Source organism: Leishmania major, chromosome 32 (assembly GCF_000002725.2).
Source record: "Leishmania major strain Friedlin complete genome, chromosome 32".
NCBI classification, from domain to species: Eukaryota; Euglenozoa; class Kinetoplastea; order Trypanosomatida; family Trypanosomatidae; genus Leishmania; species Leishmania major.
The window spans coordinates 1,038,357-1,059,685 of record NC_007273.2 but is presented as its reverse complement, the minus strand read 5'-3'; the positions used below and the strand labels follow the sequence as shown (position 1 = coordinate 1,059,685).

The window sequence follows — 21,329 nt, the reverse complement described above, 5'->3', positions numbered from 1 at the left end:
TGATGTTTGCTTGCTTTGCCCCCTTCCCTCTTCCCTATATGACACTCGGATGTGGCTGTCGCCACAGCCCCCTCCCCCTTCCCCTACTCCTTACTCATTCCTCTCGTCACACTGCGAGCTGTCTGGCCGGCGGGAGTCCTCAGTGCCCGTGCACGTTTATGTTTTCCACATCGTTCCACTTCCTCCGTTGTGCTCTTCGCTCTTGAACGACTGCATATGCGCACCTCCTTCACTTTTGGTCGCTGTTCATCTCTTCGACATCGTCGCAAGTGCCGTCCTCCACACTACACTATCCGTGCGCGCCAGGAGCCACGCCAGAGAGAAGAGTACGCACGTGTGACAGGGAGGCCGGGTGCTTCGAGCAACAGTATTAGCAAACGACAACGAAAAGAAGAACTCTACATCTTCCCGCATTTCTGCAGCACGCTTGGCCTGCTGCGCCCGCACATGGAGAACGGGAAGTACACATACACACACAAATTCATATGCATGCATATGCGCACACGCAGTACGCCTATCTGTGCACTTTAGGAGCTTGTCAGTGCTGACCACCTTAGCAACTAATCGTCTCTGCGGGCACTCACAAGCACACACGTCTTGTTTTGTTTTCTGTTGGGCAACATATCGCTTTTCTTTTATATTGTTGGTGCCGTGCCGCGTTTGGTGGGAAACCCGACAGCCCCCCCCCCCCCCGTTCCCCTTCTCCCGACCCGCAGGTGAAGCAAAGCACGGGCACGCGCGCATACCTCGTAGAACGTCGAGTGTAAAGAGCCACCTTGGACTTGTCTCCCTTCGTGTGTGTGCGCCATCCCTTGCTCTCCCTCTCTGTCGGTGCTGCGTCTCAATACGCACATTTTGTTTCAGCTGCCTCCGATCCCTCCGCTAACCCTCGCCACACACACACACACACACACACACACACACACACAATCTTATACAGTCCGCTTTCGGCCCTGTCTATCAGCCATGCCAGAACCACTCGTACCGATGAGCGGCACGACCGCGGACAAGTTCTTGAGCAAGCAGGTGTACAAGAACAACAGAATCGCCCAGAACATGTTCTCGAGTGCCACGCGCAAGGACAAGAAGGTTATGCTGCCCCAGACGCTGTTGAAGGGACTCACCATCCAGAAGCTATGGGACAACGTGTTTCAGGACAACACCAATTTTTTTAAAAAGTACCACGACAAGCGCAATGAGTCGAAACTTGAGATTGGCCCGTGGGACTACGCAGTCGACCACGGCAGCGGCTCGCGCACCGTGTCGCTCGTCGCTATTGTCGAGGTGCCGCGTGCTGGTACGCCGACGCCACTGAACCAGGTGCAGCGTTTCGCCTACGTCAACACACCAGAGGGAAAGCTGATGCTTGTGTACCAGATATCGTCTCAGACGCCTGAAATGCCGGCCGGCAGCTCCTTCCGCACCGAGGCGTACTTCGAGATCACCGCCGATAGCGCCGATAGCGACTGCTCCATCGCCATTTGGGGCAACTGCCGTAAAATGAGTATGTCCTTTTCCGCGATCCAATACATAGCTACGCCGCGTGCCATCAAAGAGATGACATCAGCGTATCGGCAAATGGTGAACATGATTAGCGAGGAGTTTTGCGGTGGTGCGGTGGCGCCGGCCGAGAACGGCGATGGCGACGCCGAGGGCGGCGAGTCCAATGGTAACACCGGCGACGGCGGTGGCGGCGGTGGCAATGGCGGGGACCTTGGCTCTGTCTTCCATGGCACGTTGCTGGTGCTGGCGGTGCTGGTGACGCTACTTGTCTTCAATAGCACTCGCACGATGTCGCGCACCTCTCATGTGGCCATGACGATGCTGAGCCAGGATCGCGCGATGTGGGAAGGCTCCCGCGCCGGCGGCCGCGGACCCGCTCCCGCGAATACGGGTGGTTGGATGTGCGAAGAAAAGGCGCTACTGACGGCCGCGAGGGAGGCGCAGATTCAGACGATGCGATATCGCTGGATGGAGCAGCAGGCGGAGATCGAACACCTGCAGCGGATCGTCTCGCTTCTCAAGTGGATGGCCTATGTGCAGGTGGCTGCCGTGGTTGTGGCGCTGAGCGGGTTTGGCTACTTGCTGAAGCGCCATTTAGACTTAACCTCAGAGGCTTAGTGGGACCACTGAGTCGCATATCGTGCCGTCTTTTCTGCTGCTTTCTTCTTGCCTCCTCTCGCGTGAGGGGTGCCAGTGGAGGAGGAGAGGTGTGAGCGACGAGGATATCGTTGATCGAGTGAGGACGTAGCTGTTGTGCTTGCCTGTTTGTGTTTTCGCTTGCAAGCGACTCGCGACGGTGAATGAGCGAAGCACCGCGCCGCTGCAGATGTCGTCTTGGGGCCTCCCCTCCTCCTAGTTTCGCTCTTTCGTGCTGGACTCCTTCATTCCACTGCTTTCCTCGATTTCTGTACCGTTTTCCTTTTCCTTTTCCATCCACCGGTATCCTGCCACCTCGCCGGGCGCACAGGGTGCATGTCCCCTCCTCCTCACGCCGAGGTCATTCATCGACACACGCACGCACAGATAAACACAGGCGCACATGCGGCGGGCGGTGCGCCTGCATGTATACTCAGGCTCATCTTCCTCGTTCGTCTTTTTCTTTGTGCCGCCTTTCGGGGACCTTGGAAAGGTACGGAGTGCCGCTGTCAGCTCTCTCTCTCTCTGTGCTGTTTTTCGCTCCTTTTCGTCATGTCATGAACGCGGTATGCTCGTGAGCGTCACGGCTTACACTACTTTCTGCCCCCACTGTCGTTGTACTTGCCACGCCAGTCTCTCTCTCTCTCTTCTTTTGCGTACGTCAGAAGTGTCTGTGCATCTATGGGCGGTGCTCGTCTCTGGGCGCGTGTGAGTGCGCGAGCGTGTGTGCCACGTGCGGCAAGGTGAAGGCACAAATCGGCTGTCAACAGGCTCTTTCACATCTCCCTCATCTTTTTTTTCGGTTTCCGAGGCCACTTCTCCTTCCTTTCACCCCGCTCGCTTTCTTTATTGTGCGCGTAAACACACACACGCACACACACACACACACACACACACACACACACACACACACACACCGACTTTGTTGCGTGTGCTTGTGTGCACCGCTCTCCCTGCCTCCCCCCTCCTCTTCCTTCCCTTTCCTCGTCGTCTTCGTTGGCTGGGGCTCTCCCGTCTTTTCTTCCGTCGGAGGTTGCAGAGGAACCGCAACACTAACGCAAAGGAAACAAGGAAGCGCCCAGCACATCACCTGCTTTTCATTCTGGGGCACAGCGGGGCGGCGGCGGCCACACTACTCCCCCTTGTGTCTTGTATTGTCGTACTCGTTCACTGCACCCCTGGAATGGGATAATGACAGGTGTTGAGGGTGGCGCTGCGCTCACTCGCTTTCTCCTCTTATCCCCGGTCTTTGTGTCTCGGAGGGCCAGAGGGAGCTCTCCCGATGCGATGCATGTCGCGAAGTCGATCGCTGTGCGCACGAAAAGGTGGGTCTGTATTGAGCTGCCCATAAGTGACAACGAGGTCTTGTGCCCCTTTCTCTTCTCGTGGTGTATCTCCGCGGCATGCCCTCTGCCCCACCGCTTCCGTACTCTGCCTGGCTGTTTCCCTGCTTCTCTCTCTCTCTCTCTGTGCGCCTCTTTTCTCTCCTATCTCACTCTTTCTCTCTCCCCGCCTGCGCGTACGAAGCGGGGGATGACCAATCAGATGCCCCCACGCTCCCTCGCCCCAATCAAGGGCGTGCATCCTACGTATGTGCGACCAATATGCTGTGACCCCCTATGATCTCTGTCGATGGTGCGTGTGGTGCGCGTCATTTATAGGCGCGTTTTTTTTTCGCATTCGATTTCTAATCCTTCACTGCCTCAATTCCTTTGTAGGCTTTCACATTGTGTGAGCGAAGGTTTGCTGATCGAAGAGAGTTTCCGCTGTCTGCCCCTGCGCGTGCGCCCATGGCTGTGACGCCATGTGCTAGAAAGCTGCCCCTGCCCTTCATGTATTTCCAGAGGCGAAGAAGTGTGTCGAATCGGAGTCGGGTAATTCTCCGTGTCAGTAGTGTGCTCTGCGTGTGTTGTGCGCCGCCGCTCACGCAACGGAGCAGAAGTGTGTGCGTGTGCGTATGTGTGTGCCTGTGTGCAGAGGACTATGCTGAGCTGCGCTTGGTCATCGATGCAGCCTCTTTTCCGCCCTAGTCGCTTGCCGCATCATCTGCAGCTTCAGGCAAACCGAGTCTATCTTGAGACACACGTACATCCAAGACATCATACCTTGTGACTGGACGCGGAGCTCCTCGTTGGGTGATCGCCACGGCAGCGCTTGCCATTATGCAGGAGCTTCCCGAGCCATCAAGGGGTGCAAAGAGTCGAGGGAAAAGTCTGCGCGGGTCGCTGAGGGCAGCACAAACTTTTTCTCGTACCCCCTCCCTCTCCGCGCGCTCTGCCCGTTGCACCTCGAACGTGCATCTTTCGCTCTCCGTAGCACTGCCAAGCGCTAGCGGCGTGCACATGCGTTGCCCGTCCCCTTCTACGTCTCTCCTTTCTCGACTCTCTTTTCCCGCTCGCTCGAACCGTGATGCGCACTCTCTGCTGAACCCGGCGTTGCGCTGCATATAAGTGCCCGCTCCCACGCATCCACACAAGTGGGCCGGAGACCTCGGATAGCGGCAGAGGCGCACATTGTTCTCGTGTTGCTTTTTTTTTTGGCACACCCTTGCGTGCCTCTTATGCTGCGTTGCCGCTCTACTGCGTTGGCAGCGGGGAAGCTGCCCAATCCGGGCAGCTCGCTTCTCAACCCTCGCAGCCATCGCGCAAGGATGCGCCGTGCTGCAGCCCTGGGGGCGCAGCAAGAGGCGCACTTTGAACAGCAAGCCATGTTTGCAGAGCTCGGTGGACCTGGCAGGACAGAGGCCGCATCACCGCACCTGCCCTCGTCTTCGCGTACGGCGAAGAGTCGCAAGCAGCGCCGCAACCATCATGTACAGCGAGTGGTTGGCAAGGACGTCGCCGAGCGCGCCAAGTCAATGACAGATGCGGAGTGGGAGAGCGTACCTATGGCGGACAAGCACGCCTTCACCAAGTACATGAGCGAGCTCTTGCGCGAGCACCCGACAGAGGCGACAGAGCAGCAGCGGCGTCGCTACTTTGAAACGACCATGGCTGACCCGCGCGACCTCGATCCGAGTCGCACCGTGCGAGACGAGTTCGAGCGGCTGAAGATGGGGCTGCCTGTGCAGCTCAAAGACCCGCAGCGTTCGCTTGGCGTCTCGCAGGCCATATTCGAGGCCGGTGATGCAAGCCTGTTCGACCCTGACAAGGTGGACGCATTGGAAGATACGATGGTGCAGGTTAAGCAGGTGTTTACGGACTACGTGCGGCAGCGCCGCGAGGGCGTGAGCACGGAAACGGCTCGCCGCAAGCTGGCGAACATGCTAGCAGACTTGAACGTCGAGACGCAGCGACATCTGAGTCACATGTTCAAGTACGCGGAGGAGAGGGTTCGGCAAGAGGCGCGCGAGGAGCGGAAGCGGCAGCTGAGCGAGCTGCAGCGGCTGCGGCGACTTGTGTCGTCGTCATTACGGCGTCGCGCTTCTCCGTCGTCCGAGTCATCTGCTGCGACCCCCTCCACGGGTACGTCGGTGCCGGAAGGCGGCGCGTGCCTTTCGACGTCGTGCTCAGCAGTGGATGCAGGCCTAGGCGCCGTCCATGACACCTTCTCTCCGTCTCCTGCAGCGCTTGCCAAGACGAAGAAGCGCGCCGTCTTGAAGCGGTCACTTGGCAAGGCCCTCGGCTTGGAGCTCAGCGTCGTGGAGAGCCTCATCACGGAGCTCGAGGCGCAGGAGAAGTTCATGCAGTTCTGTGAGGTGTTTGCTCGCCTCACCGTCTCCCAGGGGTTCCGCCACGGCCCCGAGGACGAGCGCCTCGACGCATACACGGAGAGCCTTAGGCGGCTGTACTCCGTAGACGCGAATAAGCTCAGCACCCTTGACGTTGTGCAGTACCTCGCCGCCAAGGAGGAGGCGCACCCAGTGGACTGGGCAAAGCGGTGGTACGAGCGCCTTGTCCGCCTCCCGCTCGAGCACACGACGGAGTACAAGCGACTGGAGGCGATTCGCGACGGCGATACGGCGGCGCTGGAGCTGCAAGCCCGGGCCGCGTGCGAGGCGGACGCGCCGGTGTCCGCAGGCCACGAAGCCGCCATGCAGGCCGAGCGGGCGGCTGCCGGTGGGCGCACGCAGCAGGCTGTGCGCCTGGTAGAGAAGATGTTCATGCGCCCAGACGACCCACGGCTGAAGAGCTTACACGAGCGGAGACTGCGGTACATCGCCTACTTGCAGATGGAGCGGCAGATTGCGCAGGCACGTGAAAACGCGAAGATTTTCGAGGGTGTCGAAGCGACGGCAGAGGCGGCGGAGTGCCGAAAACTCTACGCGCAGCTCATGGAGCGTAAGCAGCGGCTCGCCGCGCTTGGCGACTCTGTCAACTCTGCAGCAGCGCCCACTACCGAGGCTGGCGGCACCGAATCGATGGACGGCTCTGCCGCTGCGACCTCCGCTGATGTTGCTACCGCAGTCGCCGCGACTGCCGGCAACGCGAATGTGTTTGAACAAGACGCCGAGGCTGCCGCATTGTTCGAGCAAATTGGCCGCCTCACCCAATCAGTCATCCGCACCTACAGCCGAGAGACACGCCGACGTAGCAAGGCCGCCGCCAAGGCTGAGGTATTCACGCGTGTGATGCAGCAGGTTGGCCTCACGGACGCGGATGGCAGCCCTGCCGGCCGCGCCGAGGAGCTTCAGCGGCTGCTGCAGGCGAAGAAGGACAAGGTGGCGCAGCGTCTGCTGAATGTACTGGAGGCGGACGTGAAGTCCGATTTGGAGTGGCTGGATGCCATGGAAGAGGCCGAGCGACCACCGCTTCTGCCCATCCCAGAAGGCATGTCCTACGTCTCGGCCGCGGATGTGCAGGCCTGGAAGGAGGTCCGCGATGCTGACAAAGCCCTTTCTGCCGACCCATTTCGCAAGAACAAGAAGCGGTTTCAGCCACAGCTTTTTGGGCAGCAGTGGCAACTGCCTGATAAGCCGCTTCTGTTTTGGGGCACCGGAACACGGGCGGTGCAGCAGGCGCTGGAACACGCCGCTGACGATGCAGAGCGGCGCCGTCGTGGTGAGCCGCTGGCGCCGCCGTACCCCTGTCCAGAGAATCCGTGGGGCTGGCGACTCGTCAAGGACGTCCTCGATGATTAAACAACCCCAGGGCCCTCGTGAGGAGGTGGTGCGGCCTCGTGCCTGCACGTGTGTGCCTGGGTGTCTTCTTCACACGTCTGCATGCGCTCATGCTGTACCCGCGCACACGGACACGCGCGCACGACTCACACAGACGCGTACGCTCATTCCGCGCCCGCGTTCCCCTGCGCGGTGCTTTGGATGCGTCTGTACTCTGTTGTGTGCATGCCTGCGCCCCCCCCCCCCCCCCCCCCCCCCGAGGATGTCTTCTTGCTCTCCTTATAATCGGCCCCCTCTATCATACTAACGCCAAACACCCATCAACAAGCAACTACGTCGTTGTCTCTCGCCCTTCCCTTATGGGAGAGCAGTGCGTCTCATATTCGCTCCCCCGGAGTGCTCGCACGAATTCGACGTTCGCACCTCATCTCCTCTTGCGGGAAGCTACTGTGTCCGGACGTCTTTTGCGTGCCTTCGTCGGTCATTGTGCAGCAGCGCATGCGAGGATGCCGATTCCTCGTTATTATTGTTATTTTTTTTTGTGTGAGCGCGACGGTGATCATACGCTTACGCGCTCTTCTCGCTGCTTTGCCATCGACTATTTCGGTGGCGAGGTTGGATGCCACAGACACACAGCTGCTCCCCACCGGTTGCTCTCTCTCGCGTGTGCCATCCATATCTTTTTTTCGATTGCTTTACTCTCTCTCGTCCTCATCCGCCCCTCTTTACGCTGCCACATGGCACCGCCGCTGCTGCGGTGCTGCGTCCCCCATATTCCTTTCGTCCCTTTTCCACTGGCGCCCTCCCACGTCCATGCGTGGCCTCCTCTTAAGAGTTTTAATCAGTAACGGGTGAAAACAAGGACAGAACAGAGTGCACACGCACGTACGCGACACACACACACACACACACACACACACACACACACAACCCGCCTCCAACTCGCTCCCGTACGACAGCTTGAAAGCAAAGACAAGAGGCGCACACGCACTCGCTCTTTGCTTACGTCAACAGTGGCAAAGGCAGGCTTGACGATCTCGCACACGGTCGGCCGCGTACGCCCGTCTGCGCGCTGCTCATTCGCTCTCGCCCTCGCAAGCCCCAACAGCACCACGCTCTCTGAGGAGAAGCCCTCTTCGCACAATCGGGTCAACTGGGCACTGGTTTGCGTGAAGGGTACCCCGTCCTGCTCGCCGACCTCGTCGAACGACACCATCCCCCCAGCAGCACCCCCTGTGTTTGCTGTCGACGAAAGAACCCCGCTGCTGTACAAGGCAATCATGAGCGGCGCTAACCACCACCACCACCACCACTGCAGCGACAGCGACGGCGGCTCCGCCCCGCTGCCCGAGGAGCTCGCCACCAACTACCCCTACACCGAGACGGGCGACAATGTCCTTGCCGCAGGCAGCGCTGCTGCCACGAAGATGAAGGGCACCGCGGACGAGTCCTACTCCGTGTCCAGCGTCGATGGACCGGCCGTGCCGCAAGCCAACTCGACTGGCGTGCGCGGGGTCATCGAGAGGGTCTACTCCATCATCCCTCATGGTGGGGTGGTCGCCAACATCTACAATCTGGCAAGTGCCACCCTCGGTGCCGGAATTGTCTCTGTGCCGTCCGGCTTTCACCAGTCTGGTATGGTGGTGTCCGTTGTGCTGCTCGCCGTTGTGTGTGCGTGCACCATCTACTCCATTCGCTTGCTGGGTCAGGCGAAGCTGAAGACAGGTCTTCGGTCGTACGAGGAGATGGCGCGCGGCATGTTGGGTCGCGGCTGGGACTACTTTGCGGCGTTCCTCATGCTAATGTTCTGTTGGGGCACGTGCGTCGGGTACGTCATCTCCGTCGGCGACTTGCTGTCGCCGATGTTGGATGGCCCCAACACGAACGCGTTCCTCAAGACGGACAGTGGCCACCGCATACTCATTGGCCTGATCTGGTTCGTTGGCATGTTCACACTGTCGCTGCCAAAGGAGATCAACTCGCTACGCTACGCCTCGGTGGTCGGCGTGTCTTTTGTCATCTTCTTCGTCATCTGCGTGATCGTCCACTCCGCCCGCAACGGCCTCAAGAACGGCATCCGCAAGGACATCGTGCTCGTCAACAACGGCATGCCGGCCGTCAACGGTCTCACGCTGTTCATTTTCGCCTTCATCTGCCAAGTGAACGTGTTTGAGATTTTCGATGAAATGCAGAAGCCCACGCTCGGCCGCATGACGCGCGACGCGACGATCAGCATGCTCGTCGTGGCGTTTCTGAACTTCTTTTCCGGCTTCTTCGGCTACTGCGACTTTGGCGCGGAGGTGGACGGCTCGATTCTGCTGCTGTACCGCCCGCTTGAGGAACCGCTCTTCATGATTTCGTACATTGGTATTTGCATCAAGCTGTGCGTCGGCTTCGCCATCTGCATTCAGCCCTCGCGCGATGCCATCTACTACTGTCTGGGGATGGGCAAGACGTCTGATGTGAAGGACTGGCTGAACTGGATCGTCAGTGGCTTCCTTGCCCTTGCCGCGCTCATCTGCGGCCTCTTCATTCCCAGCATCAACATTGTCTTCTCTCTGCTCGGCGGTATCTGCGGTGGCTTTCTCGGCTTCATGTTCCCGGCGTACTTCTTCATCTACTCGGGTGACTTCACGCTCAAGAAGGTCGGCATCCTGAACTACCTTGGCTGCATCGTGCTGATTGTTGGTGGCGTGGTCGCCGTCGTCTTCGGCACTGCTGTCGCCATCTTCAGCGAAATTCCTTGATGGAACAGACGCGAGTGCGTTCAGGAGGTAAGAGCAGCAGTACCCGTATGTGACAGGAGGCCGCTCTCGAGTTGTGCCTGCGCGTGTGTGGCGGAGTACGTGCCAACTTTGCCGGTACCCTTGTGGTGGTGGTGGTGGTGCAGCGGTCGACCTCGGCACCTTTCCTGGTTAGCGTGGTCTGCCGCCCTTCCCCCTCCCTCCCTCTCTCTCTTTCTTTCTGTCTCTCCCTGTCTCTGTCTATACCTATGTGTGTTTTCCTTCTTCAACGCGCTTGTCTTCTCTGTTCGTTCCGTTTCCTCCCCCCCCTTCTCTTATCTTTTTTTTTTCGTTTTCGTTTCCCCCGCCTGCCGCCAAGCAAAACCATTCTCTCCTCTTGTTGTACAATAAACAAAAGCATAATGCGAACTATACCAACAACAACAACAACGTACCGTTTTGTGTGTGTGTGTGTGAAAAATATGTAAGTGTCAATTAAACGCGAACTTCTTCCTTTTCTTTTTTGTTGCACCCCTCCCTCACCCTCCCTCCTTTCCTTCTTCTTCCCTTTTCTCTCTCCCTCTCTCTTCCACTTGACCAAGGTGTTTTGTATGTTGTGTTTGGGTGCAAGCGTGTGTGTGTGTGCGCGCGTAGGTACGCGTTGATGGCGAGAAAGATCTGTGCCCGCTGCCCCGGTGCTCTTTCTCTCTTTGTGGGGTCTCGTCCTTTCCCTTTTTGTTGTTGCTGTGTTCGTCCTTGTCCCCGTATGCGCTCACGGGTGCACACATGGTCGACTGGTTTTCTTCTGCGTTGACGACCTTTACTTCTGGGTCTTTTGGCTGTTACTGGATACATGTGAGGACGCAGAAGCAACCTTTTAAAAGGAAAGCAACCCGAGCAAAAGGAAGCGAGGAGGGCATTCGTCTGTGACGCGTGTATATATATATATATATATGCCGAGTCTCTCTCTCTTTCTGAAGCACACACACACGCACCCACCCACCCACCCGCACATACATACACACACACACACACACAGACGCATGTATACGTAAAACTCTATTGTTGGGCGTATATGCTTTCTTGTTTTTACGTTGATTTCTTTACTTGTTTTTGTAAATACCTGAGTGCAGAACCTGTGAAAGCCCTTTCTCCCCTCTCTCACCATTGGCGACTGTCTTACTCTTCCCCTTTTGTTTCCCGCGCTCTTGCTTCTAAGCCCGCGCCTCCATGATGGTTATGAGAGTAGGTTTTTGTGTGTGTGTATCCTGGGCTGACCGCTCACCACTGCTACCATTGCCCATGTGTCTTACCCCGTCCCGCATCTCGCTCTCTCTCGCTCTCTGTCTCTCTCTCTCTCTCTTCGAAGTCTCGCTCGCTTCTGTTTTGTTTTCTTTTCGTCTGATTCTCGTTTATCGCTGAGGACGAAGCGGAGCGGGAGTGCGGTGTCGACGTTGGTCATCCCGGACCTCTGTCGGGGGTGGGTGGGTGGGCGCCTGAGCGTGGTGCTCGGTCGGCCGAACACGGGGGTTTCACACCCACAGAAAGTGGACAAAGCTCCAGGCGTGCGTGAGAAATGTGTTTCGGCGTGCGGCTTCTTTTCGTTTTGGTTTTCGTTGCGTATTTGGGTTTCGCTCGTCTTCGGCTCTTCTTTCGTCCCTCCTTTTTGTGTACGTGGGTGCTTCGCGCGCGTGCACTTTTTATTGTTGGTGGTTGGTGGGGCACCAGCGCTGCTTCACCATTCCCGCGCATGCTTCCGTCTTTCACCTCTACGCACACTACCTCGACTGCAAGTGGCCTTCTTTTCTTTCTTCCCTCTTGTCTCCTTTCTTTTTGTTACTCACTATGTGATGCCTCTGCCCCACCTCTTCTCTGACCTTCGCCAAGGGCACCGCGGCGCACCCCCCTCCCACGCCCTGGCGCATCACCTCGCCCATTTCTTCGCTCTTATGGTGGCCGTCCGTTACGCTGCCTGGCTGCGTATGAGGCGTGCGTGTGGTCGGAGGTATCGTCATTTCTGTGTTTTGCTTGAAGAGGTGCAGACAATCGACAGCTGCTGTCTTCATTTTTTTCTCTCTACCCCGTGCTTTCCTGTTTTACGCTTTCTTCGGGTTGTATTGCTCACCTGCATGCGGCAGTGGTGGTAATGGTGGTGGTGGTGGTGAGCTCTCTCTCTCTCTCTCTCCCTCTCTTCAGCCGCACACGTGCGCACGCACGCACACACAAAGAAGAAAAAGTAATGAGGAGAGGAACAGGGCAGCCGCGCCTGAGAGACGCAACGCCTTCCTATACATACATACATATATACATATATATACATATATATATACATATATCTATATCTATATCTATATCTATATATATATATATATGTATATGCGCACCTGTGCTCGCATACCCAGTTTCTGTCTGGAGCATGCGCGGAACCGCGTTGTCTCTTTCGCTTTGTTTCTTTGGTTTCTTTTTGTTTGGACTCCTCTCTAACACTTCGCTGACACGCATGTGCGCGTGGCTTTCAGGCTCTTTTTCCCTTTCTCCCTATCGGCGCACGAGCGGACAGCCGTGGCGGGAGTCGGTCAAAAGAGTGAGGCGGAGAGCGGCTGCGGAAGAAGGCTATACGGAAACCGAAGCCGAAGAGCTTGCTTCCGAAAGAGCGACTCCCCGTGCCTAGATAGACACACACGCACGTACACGCTTCGTCACGAGTGCTCACGACTGATCATTGCCAGCACCTACCAATAGGACTTGAGGAAGAGACGCACATGCACATACAGACACATGCTCGTGAGGAGGCCAAGAGACATTCTCTCTCTCTGTCCTTCGTTTCCACCACCACCACCACCAGCACTAACACCTCCAGTACACCAGGTGCTTCTTGTATCGATGAGGCTCGGTGCGTGTGTGCGTGTGCGCCTCTCTCCCTCTCTCGGTGTCCATGGGAGTGCATGTCGGTGTGGCGGCGTTCCCCACATCAGGCAAGCAAAGGAGGACAAAATTCAAGGACGCGCTTCCCGTCACCTTTGCTTGCGCAATGTGTAGCGCTTAGTAAGGAAGGCAATAGCGAAGGAAGATAACAGCCACCGCTCGGAGGACGAGGGGACGGAACCGCACGCTCGCTGTGGATGGCAGGGTGAGGTGACACAGACCCATGCGCTCGCATTGTGTTTGCGTTGCACATGCGAGTCTCGTCTACCGCCGTACGCGCAACTCGGTGTCCTTGCAGGAGCCCGCCCGCAAGGAGATGGCGACAAAGGCGGTGCCGACGGACATGGATAGTTTGTATGGCCTCGGCGCACCAATGCAGTGGAGTCTCGTATTAAGAGACCTGCATCACTGCGGCTTGTGCAATCGGAATCGAAAAGAGGCGGATGAGAGAGCTGTAGACACTGCAGATGAAGCCGCTACGTATACCCTCATATTCGCTCCCTCTCATCTTTGCGCATTCTCTTCCTGCTTTACAATCTTCATGTCCTTTCTGTTGTCCGTCCCTCTCGCCTTCGCCCCCTCCCCCCTCTCGGACGCTTCACAAACATCAAGGCGCCATCGCACTAGACAGCGATAGCTCGCCATATGCGAGTGAGCACTATAGCGCAGGCGGCGCTCTCTTCTTGCTTTCGTTCTCCTCTCTCTCGCACACACGCACACCTTAGAGACTCTGTTTGATATTCGGCCTCCTCATTGTCTTTTCCCGTCAGAGCTTCAAAGGCGTCAGTCGTTTCGGTGCGCACCTGCGGAGGTTTCGCTGCGCAGGCGCGCAGTTCTGTCTTCTGTCTTTATCACGTCGAACCACACCCTTCTCGATCAATCCTCGCTTCCGTGCACACATTCCCTCTTCCTCTCAGCTCCTCCCTCAAGCTGCCAGGCTGAGTGAATTGGTACTGCTGAGCGAGCACTTGCCGCGGGTGATGGCCGCTACCCCACCAGCGCTGCTGCTGACCGAAGAGCAGCGAAGGCTGCTTGATCAGTTTGAATTCCATGCCATTCAAGAGAGGGGAGACACACCGGTCGTCTGGGTCGGCTCTGCCATGTGGAGCGGAGTGACTTCGACCGACAACGGCGGTATGAGCGGCACCACGTCCAGCTCGAGCGCGTCGAGCGGCACCTCTTCCCCTTCCGCTTGCGTTCCCTCTGCAGCTCCATCAGAAGCGGTGCCTCCTGACAGCGAGCAAGTCGCGAGAGTCACTCGCTTCGACTTAACCACGCCCCATGACGGAGATCGTGTCCCGCCTCTCACAGGGGCGAAGTGCGATCCGTTGCAACGTATGGAACCAGCGCAAAGCGGAGTTGCCATGAATAGTCGAGCGCAGGAGCTGGAAGCGCCGACACCGCCGAGCTTGCATGTGATCGCTGGCGGCCCGCTGCTGCATGACAATCTTTCTATTCGAAAAGGCGACTTGGCGTCTCCGGCGACCGGTGTGTCTGCCTCCTCCTCTCATCAACCCAGCAGAGGCTGGCGCACGGATGTTGGAGGTGGCTCTGCTGTGCCTCTCGGAGAACTCCTGCGCCACGGCGACGCCGACACCCTCACCGGAGCGACACAGACGTCCGTCGACGAAAAGTGCAAAGAGTTGGCGGAGCGTCTTCTGCGGCTGTCGGCAGAGGTGGATGCGGTGGCGTTGGCCATGAACCACGACGTGGTGTCACCGCTTGAGTTCTCCTGACACAACTGCGAAACGTATGAGAGACCGAGGCGACAAGCAAGGAGGAAGCAGGCAAGGAACGCGTCCGCAGCGGCGGTGCACTTTCCTCCCCCTCGCCCTCTGCCGTCGCCTGTTTCTTCGTCCGGCCGCTCTTATCCCCCTTTTTCTTTTGGCTGACATGCGCACACCGCTCTGCCACATGCGACAGGGAGGCGAGAAGGGCTGGTTGTGGACCCTGATATCGTCTTTCGGTGGTTCTCCAGCACCGTTTATGTGCGTCTTGTTGTACTGCTGCATTGCTAGCGTCGTATGTCCTGCTGGTTGTCTCTCTTCTTCTCTATTCCATTCTGAGACACAAAACATCACACTGGGCGCGCCGACCCTACCCCTCCGGTCCCGTAGGATGGGTACAGCACGCTTCACTTGTGCGTGCACCACCTCTCCGCCATCACCATTGCCATCTCCAAGGAGAAGTCGACGCCGTGTACACGCAAAGAGAAGCACGCACGCACGCACGCACACACACACACACACACACACACACACGACGCGCCGCCACCCTTTCTTGGCTCGTCTTTTACTTGTCACCCTTTCTCCCTTTCTTTGTGTTCGCTCGTCTCCGCCCATTCACGTAGCATGTCGTCGCGGTCTTTGTTCGTCACCCTGGTCGATCAGCTTGCCACGCGGCACGACAGTGGCGGCAGTGGCAGTGGCACCAGCCACACCCAGGACGTGGGGAAGCACGTCTCACGCCTGTTTCTCCTTGCCTGCGACTTGACGACTGCTTTTCAACCCGTGGACCTGTACCAGCACCTGGAGGGCATGATGACGCGCGAGTGGGCAGCGCTGCTTCATGGAGAGAGCCTTTACACCTCGTCCCCGGCGTCTTCAGGTGCTCCAGAGCCGGCAACGTTGTCGCACTCGTCTCCTCCACCCGAGTGCGCCTCAACGCTCATCGCCGCCTCTGGCGCGCTCTTGGGTTACGCACGCACGCACGTCACAGAGTTCGAGACGAGCGGCGTGAGACAGGCATGTGTCGATGATATATGCGAGCGTTGGCAGTCGAGCGTGCTGCAGCTACTGAGCGCGCAGCCGCCGTTCTCCGCAGAGACACGCACGGCCGCCTGCTACACCGTGGCGCAGCTGTCTTTGCTGCCTAGGAACTGCTGCGAGCAGGTGCTGAATGCTGCTTGCGAAGCCTTAGAGACAGGGCGCGAGGATGGTCTGAACGTAAGCATCGCCACGGAACTAATCGGCCAGATCACGTCGCTCATGGTGCTATGTAAGCCATTCCAGCTGCACGGCCTCGCTCTCGAGGACCCTGCAGCAGCAGCTGCTGCTGAAACTTCCCGCAAAGCCGCAGCAAGCAAGAAAGGCACGGCGTCGACGGCGGGAGCACAGACGTCGAAACGCGCGAAGTTGTCGACGCAGCGGTCAGCAGGAGAGGGCGCTGACGCTGGTGCCAGTGCCTTCAGCACAGCTGGCATTGACTCGGAGGCGCCGACTGCGAGCTGCAGCGCCATTCCGTCCTGCTACCCTTTTCCGTCTCTCGAGAGGCTTAGAGAGCTGAAGGTGTCCCTCATCCAATGCTGCCTTGTTTCTCTCGGTTCCACGGTGGCCGAGGCGAGTACCGCGAGCAGCACCGCCGTGCGAGCAACGCGTGCGCATCATGGGCAGCAGCAGCACCGCACAGGGCTCGTTGCACTGATTTGCCAGCGCGTGCTCATTCCACTGCTGCTGCTCGACGGGGGCCAAGGGCTGGAGCAGTACGAGCATCTCGTGCACAATCTTCTGCGCACACTCGCGAACCGCCCGAGTACTTCGACGACGGCGGCCGTCTCGCCGAACTTTTCACAACGCACACCAGGTGCTGCTGCTGAGGATGCTGTGCTGCTGCTCTATGGGGACAACTGCGACGAGGTGGTGCTTCTCATCGCCGCGTTGTTCGACTTTCTCTTTCGACAGTCTTCCCTCGACCCGCGCACGGACTTCCGTTTCTCTGAGTTTCTCTGGGTGGTGCTGAGCAGCGCGCTGCATCGCAGCCTAACAGCGACGGAGGTGGACGCCGGCCACCGCGCGAACATGCAGCTGCGCGTCGAGTACCTTCTGAAGCGCATCGTGCATATGACAAAGCAGCAGCAACAGCAGTGGCAGGAGCAGCACGCGAGGCTGCGCACTGACGCGCCGCCTGCGGCTCTGCCGCCCGTCATCGAGTTTCACCCGCTCTTCCGCTGGTGCACGACCGCCAGCGGTGTCGGCAGTACGGCCGGCAAGCATCGAAACGGTGCAGCCGGCGAACATGGCGACTCGCTCAGTGCCACCGCGTGGGACAATTTCTTCTTGGTGCTGGAGTCGCTCAACGAGTACGGCTGGCACATTATCGAGCCTGTCATGGCCCGCTTGGACACCCTCATTGCTCAGCTGGATAGCCGGCTTGAGAGTGCCGCGGCGCCATGCGACGACACGGCGACATCGACAGTAGGCGTGAGCGCTGCCGCGCTGAACCCGCGGTGGATCGAAATGCTGCTTCTGAAGCTCATCCTCCACCCAAACCTTGGGGTGCGCAAGGTGGGTCTGCGCCGTATATGGGCGCTGCCGAAGCGCGTGCTGCGATCGCTCTCCCCGAGCTTCCTTTTCCAGTACGTCTTCCAGAGTGCGTCAGATCCGCGGTTGTGCGGCGACATCGACCGCGTCCCGATCACCGCGTCCTTTCTGGACACCAAGGCGTTCGAGGGGACGGAGGTGAAGGCTGTGCCCGATGTGGAGCCGCTTGCACAGGAGGTGGAGCGCTTCTACGCGTCCCTCTTCGCCCACCGCTGGACTTCCAGCGACGCCGACGCCGTGGCGGGCCGCATCGACGCTCTGCACCGCATGCTGGACACGGTCATCGAAAAGCCGCCGCGCTTCACAGTATGCACGCTGGTGCGGGTGCTGCTCGCCATTGCGCAGGTTTTTCTAGACCACGGCCTCGATGCGGAGCCGGTCCTACTCGATGAGGGGGTGTTGGAGCGGTTGCACCGCTTCGTGCGCGACTCTGTCCAGGAGAACGTTCCGTTCTGGCTGGATGTGCGTGTGACGGTCATCCTTTTCGCGGCACTTACAACGTTAGCGGCTGCGACGGCTTCTCCGCGCCGCTGTCGGCTGCACTCGGCTTTCTGGCGCCTGTACTGCATGTGCGGCCCACTCGGCGAGTCGGGAGGCCACAGCATCGCGAGCGTAGACGCGTGTGGGCAATACGGCCTCGTCGGCGCCTCTGTTGAGGAGCGCTTTCTGCAGCACTGGCTTGTGCAGTTCAGCGCGCGACAGCAGCCTACGCGGCAGGTCAACTTTGACAAGGCGGCACCTTCACTGGTGGAGGCGTTACTGGATGTAGAGGGGCTGGCCTGCCGCGTTGAGGCAGTACTGCGGGCGCCCGCAGAACCCGGCTTACATGAGGTGGTGAACATCGTGGCGGTCAAGGAGACGTTCTTCTTGGTCGGCGCTCTCACACGCACCGGGTCCGAGCGTCACGCTGAGCTCGTGCGAGCCATCGGCGATCGCATTGCGACCACGATCGCGTCGCTGCAGACACGCGCCTACTGCACTGCTGCACACGTGCTGGCAAGCGCGGCGTGCTTGGTGGAGTTCCAGCACAGCGTTGGCGGTGCCGTGTGCGCTCAGCTGTGGCCAGTGAACACGACACTGCAGTCCATGGCTTCTGCTTTACACGGCCACGTCATGGCAGCCCTGCAGGCGAGCGTGCGGAGCATCTGTGACGCTGCAGAGGCGCCGGGACAGTTGCGCATCGTGCGCTCGCTGTTCGAAGGCGAGACGCACGACGAAGCCGACACAACATGGGCACTCATGAACATCACAAACTTCGACGTACTGGCGGCTGCCATAGCCTCTCTCAACGCGATCGCGTGCGATCCGACGACGCGCACACCGGCCGCTGCTGCTGCTGCTGCAGAGGCGTTAAACGCCCCACAGTATGTGCATCAGCTTATGTGTCTCCTTCGCGAGTGCTCCGCCGCTTACGAGTCCGCGTCTGCGTCGGGTGCCGGCACCGCTGGCGGCGAGGAGGCGGGGCAAAAGCGACTTGCGGCGCTGCTGATCGTCAGCCGCAACGCGGCCCGCCTACTGCAGAGCGAGCTATGCGGATATCTCTCTGCGAAGCACGAGGAGAGCACCGCGCCGCAGGCGCCGCACGATGAAGGCTTCGACGTGGTGGCAACGGGACGCCTGCTGTTCCCGGCTGCTTTGCCGACGTGCCGGGAGGCGCCGCCACTCTCTGCCGCCGCCAGCTCCCGCTGCCCGATTGCCGTGGTGCTGCCACGCGACGTGCTAGAGGTGTGCGTCGACCAGCTCATGGCGCTGCCATCGCAGCGCGTCCCATCGGGTGCCGTCCCCAGTGCGTTGTCGAACCTGCCATGGTCTACGCTGCTTAGCCAGCAGAGCCGCTACGTGTGCAACGCACTCTATGTTCTTTTGCTGTCCCTGACTGCCGCTGAACAGGAAGGCACCGACACCGCAGCATCGAATTCGACGCGAACATTTCCTGGTCTTGTGAGGCGCGTGCAGGACTACGCACTGGGCCAGCTTGGCGAGTGTTGGACCGTGAACCTTGCCAGCGTGTACGATGTGCTGCTCTGGGTGTCGTCCTCGAATGTGCCAGAGGTGGTGGATTACGTCGCCATCGCGAACGGCATGTGGGAGCATATGCGAGAGGTCGGTGCGCGCCAGTACACGCGACTCGCTGCCCTTGCATTCACTGTGCTGCACTACGTCATGCCACACCATCCCGACTACGTAAAGGAGGTCCTGTTGCGAGTTCTCAAGGGCGAGGGCAAGGATGCACAGACGGCGGACCGTGACGTCTACTTTGCCGCCATAACGGCCTCGCTGCAGGTGCTGCATGACCCCGCCAACAACTGGCCCGTGTTGCGCGATGTGGTCTTGTACGCTGCCGTTCTCTTCAATACGAACCGCGATGAGGAGGAGAATGAGTCAACGGTGGCCGTCACGGAGCCGCTTCTATGGACGTGGCCGGAGGCTCTGCGACTGTGCTACCCGCCCACCACTTGCATGGCTGGCGTGGGCCGCGCCATGGCAGTGGCGACGTTGCTGTGGTGCTGTTACGAGAATGTGGCGGGTCGCGCGGTGCCGCTCACGTTGGAGCTGCTGCGTATGAACACGTGCCACCCGGTGGTGACGCGCGAGCCATGCATGCCCAACTCACGGACACACCGCACCCGTATGCGTTTGTGGCAGCTCCTCTGCGCGCTGCTGCCCTGCCTGGCTGACCAGCACTCGGTGACACCTGCCCAGGTGGAAGAGGTGTTTCGCATGCTCGTGTTTCACTGCTTGACGGTGAACAACATGGGGAGCGTCCGCCGACTGATGGAGCTGTATGCGATTCGGCTCGTGGAGCAGCGGCCCGCTCTCTACACCGTCTTGAGTGAGGCCCTTGACAGCTACAGCCTTCGCCCTCAGGTTTGCGGCAGCTACATCCTCATTGCCTGCCATGTGCTGCTGCGGCAGGAAGAGGCCGGCGGCGCCGACGAGTCTGCGGCTGCTGCGGCGGGTGACGAGGCGCTTGCGTCTGGCATCTTCACGTCTCTCTTCCCACGCATTCTGCAGCAGAGCACGTCGAACCAGCACCTCTTGCGCATCATCAGTCATATCGGACTTTTCAATATCTGCCGGCGCCGCCTCGCGCGCGGACGCCCCATCCCGCCTGCCGTGGCAGCTATCTACGAGTACGTACTGCATGCCCCGGAGCACGTGAGGTTCCGCGAGAAGCACGAGAGCATGCTTTTCTTTGACACGGAAGCGGCGAGCAGCCCTCGCAGCCTCTTTTGTGTCCAGCGCAAGGAGGCGAACACCGTGCTAGCGGAGGTGCTGCCGGCTGCTGCCTTTGAGCGACTGCGCTTTGTGGAGACGGAGATGTGTTGCATGATTGGCGCCCTCTACCCAATGGAGCTGCTGCGCGTGCACGACTGGTGTGCAAGCGTGAGGGTACAGGAGCGGGTGTCCGTCTTGAAGGGCTTTCGCGGCATCCCTCACACGAGTACGCCGTCAGACTACTATGTGGATTACACACGGGAGGCGACGGAGCTGCTGACGCGCGATCCGATGCTGGAGGCGTCTGCCGCCGCCGCAACTGCGAGGTCCGCCGGAGTCGGTGCTGGAGATGAGGCCAGCGGTGCCGACGCGGCCACGGCAAACGTGCAGAAAAAGGTGTCATCATGGTGGACGAGCGAGGTGTACAACGAGCTGCACCCACGTTCGCTGCGTACGCAGAAGCAGTCCATCATCGTCGTCGGCTCGCTGCTCGAGAACCCGGTGAACATCGCCGGCTTGTGCCGCTGCGGCGAAATCTTCGCCGTCGAGTCAATCGTGGTGCCGGAGAAGAAGGTGTTTGAGCATCCGCATTTTGTGGCAGCAGCGCGCAGCGCAGAGCTTTGGATTCCGTGGGAGGAAGTCGCGCCGAAGGACCTGCCCTGCTACCTCGAGGGTCTGCGGCGTCGCGGCTACGTGGTTGTCGGTATCGAGCAGACGGCGGCGAGTGTGCCGTTGGAGCAGTTTTCCTTCCCGGAGCGGTGTGCGGTGGTGCTTGGTGCGGAGGGCCAGGGCGTGCCAGCCCCGCTTATTCCGCTGCTCGACGTCTGCGTCGAGATTCCGCAGTACGGGCTCATCCGCTCGCTGAACGTGCACGTAGCAGGTGCCATAACCATGTACGAGTACACACGGCAGCACTTGATGGCCCAGTCGCATCCCTCTGCGTGA

At 59.4% G+C, this 21,329-nt stretch overlaps 4 protein-coding genes across 4 annotated transcripts; all 4 read left to right on the top strand.

Moving 5' to 3' along the window:
• Window positions 1-966: 966 nt before the first annotated feature.
• LMJF_32_2680 (conserved hypothetical protein) lies at window positions 967-2,121 on the top strand (the record flags this gene model as incomplete). Its single annotated transcript, XM_001685539.1, has 1 exon — window positions 967-2,121. One exon carries the CDS (start codon window positions 967-969, stop codon window positions 2,119-2,121), a length of 1,155 nt encoding a protein of 384 aa, XP_001685591.1.
• Window positions 2,122-4,846: 2,725 nt separating this feature from the next.
• LMJF_32_2670 (conserved hypothetical protein) lies at window positions 4,847-7,219 on the top strand (the record flags this gene model as incomplete). The annotated part of the gene is made up of 1 exon (XM_001685538.1): window positions 4,847-7,219. One exon carries the CDS (start codon window positions 4,847-4,849, stop codon window positions 7,217-7,219), a length of 2,373 nt encoding a protein of 790 aa, XP_001685590.1.
• A 1,259-nt stretch (window positions 7,220-8,478) lies between these two features.
• Window positions 8,479-9,945, top strand: AAT16 (putative amino acid transporter; the record flags this gene model as incomplete). The annotated part of the gene is made up of 1 exon (XM_001685537.1): window positions 8,479-9,945. The coding sequence occupies one exon, from the start codon at window positions 8,479-8,481 to the stop codon at window positions 9,943-9,945; it is 1,467 nt and encodes a 488-aa protein (XP_001685589.1).
• Window positions 9,946-15,197: 5,252 nt separating this feature from the next.
• LMJF_32_2650 (conserved hypothetical protein) lies at window positions 15,198-21,329 on the top strand (the record flags this gene model as incomplete). The annotated part of the gene is made up of 1 exon (XM_001685536.1): window positions 15,198-21,329. The coding sequence occupies one exon, from the start codon at window positions 15,198-15,200 to the stop codon at window positions 21,327-21,329; it is 6,132 nt and encodes a 2,043-aa protein (XP_001685588.1).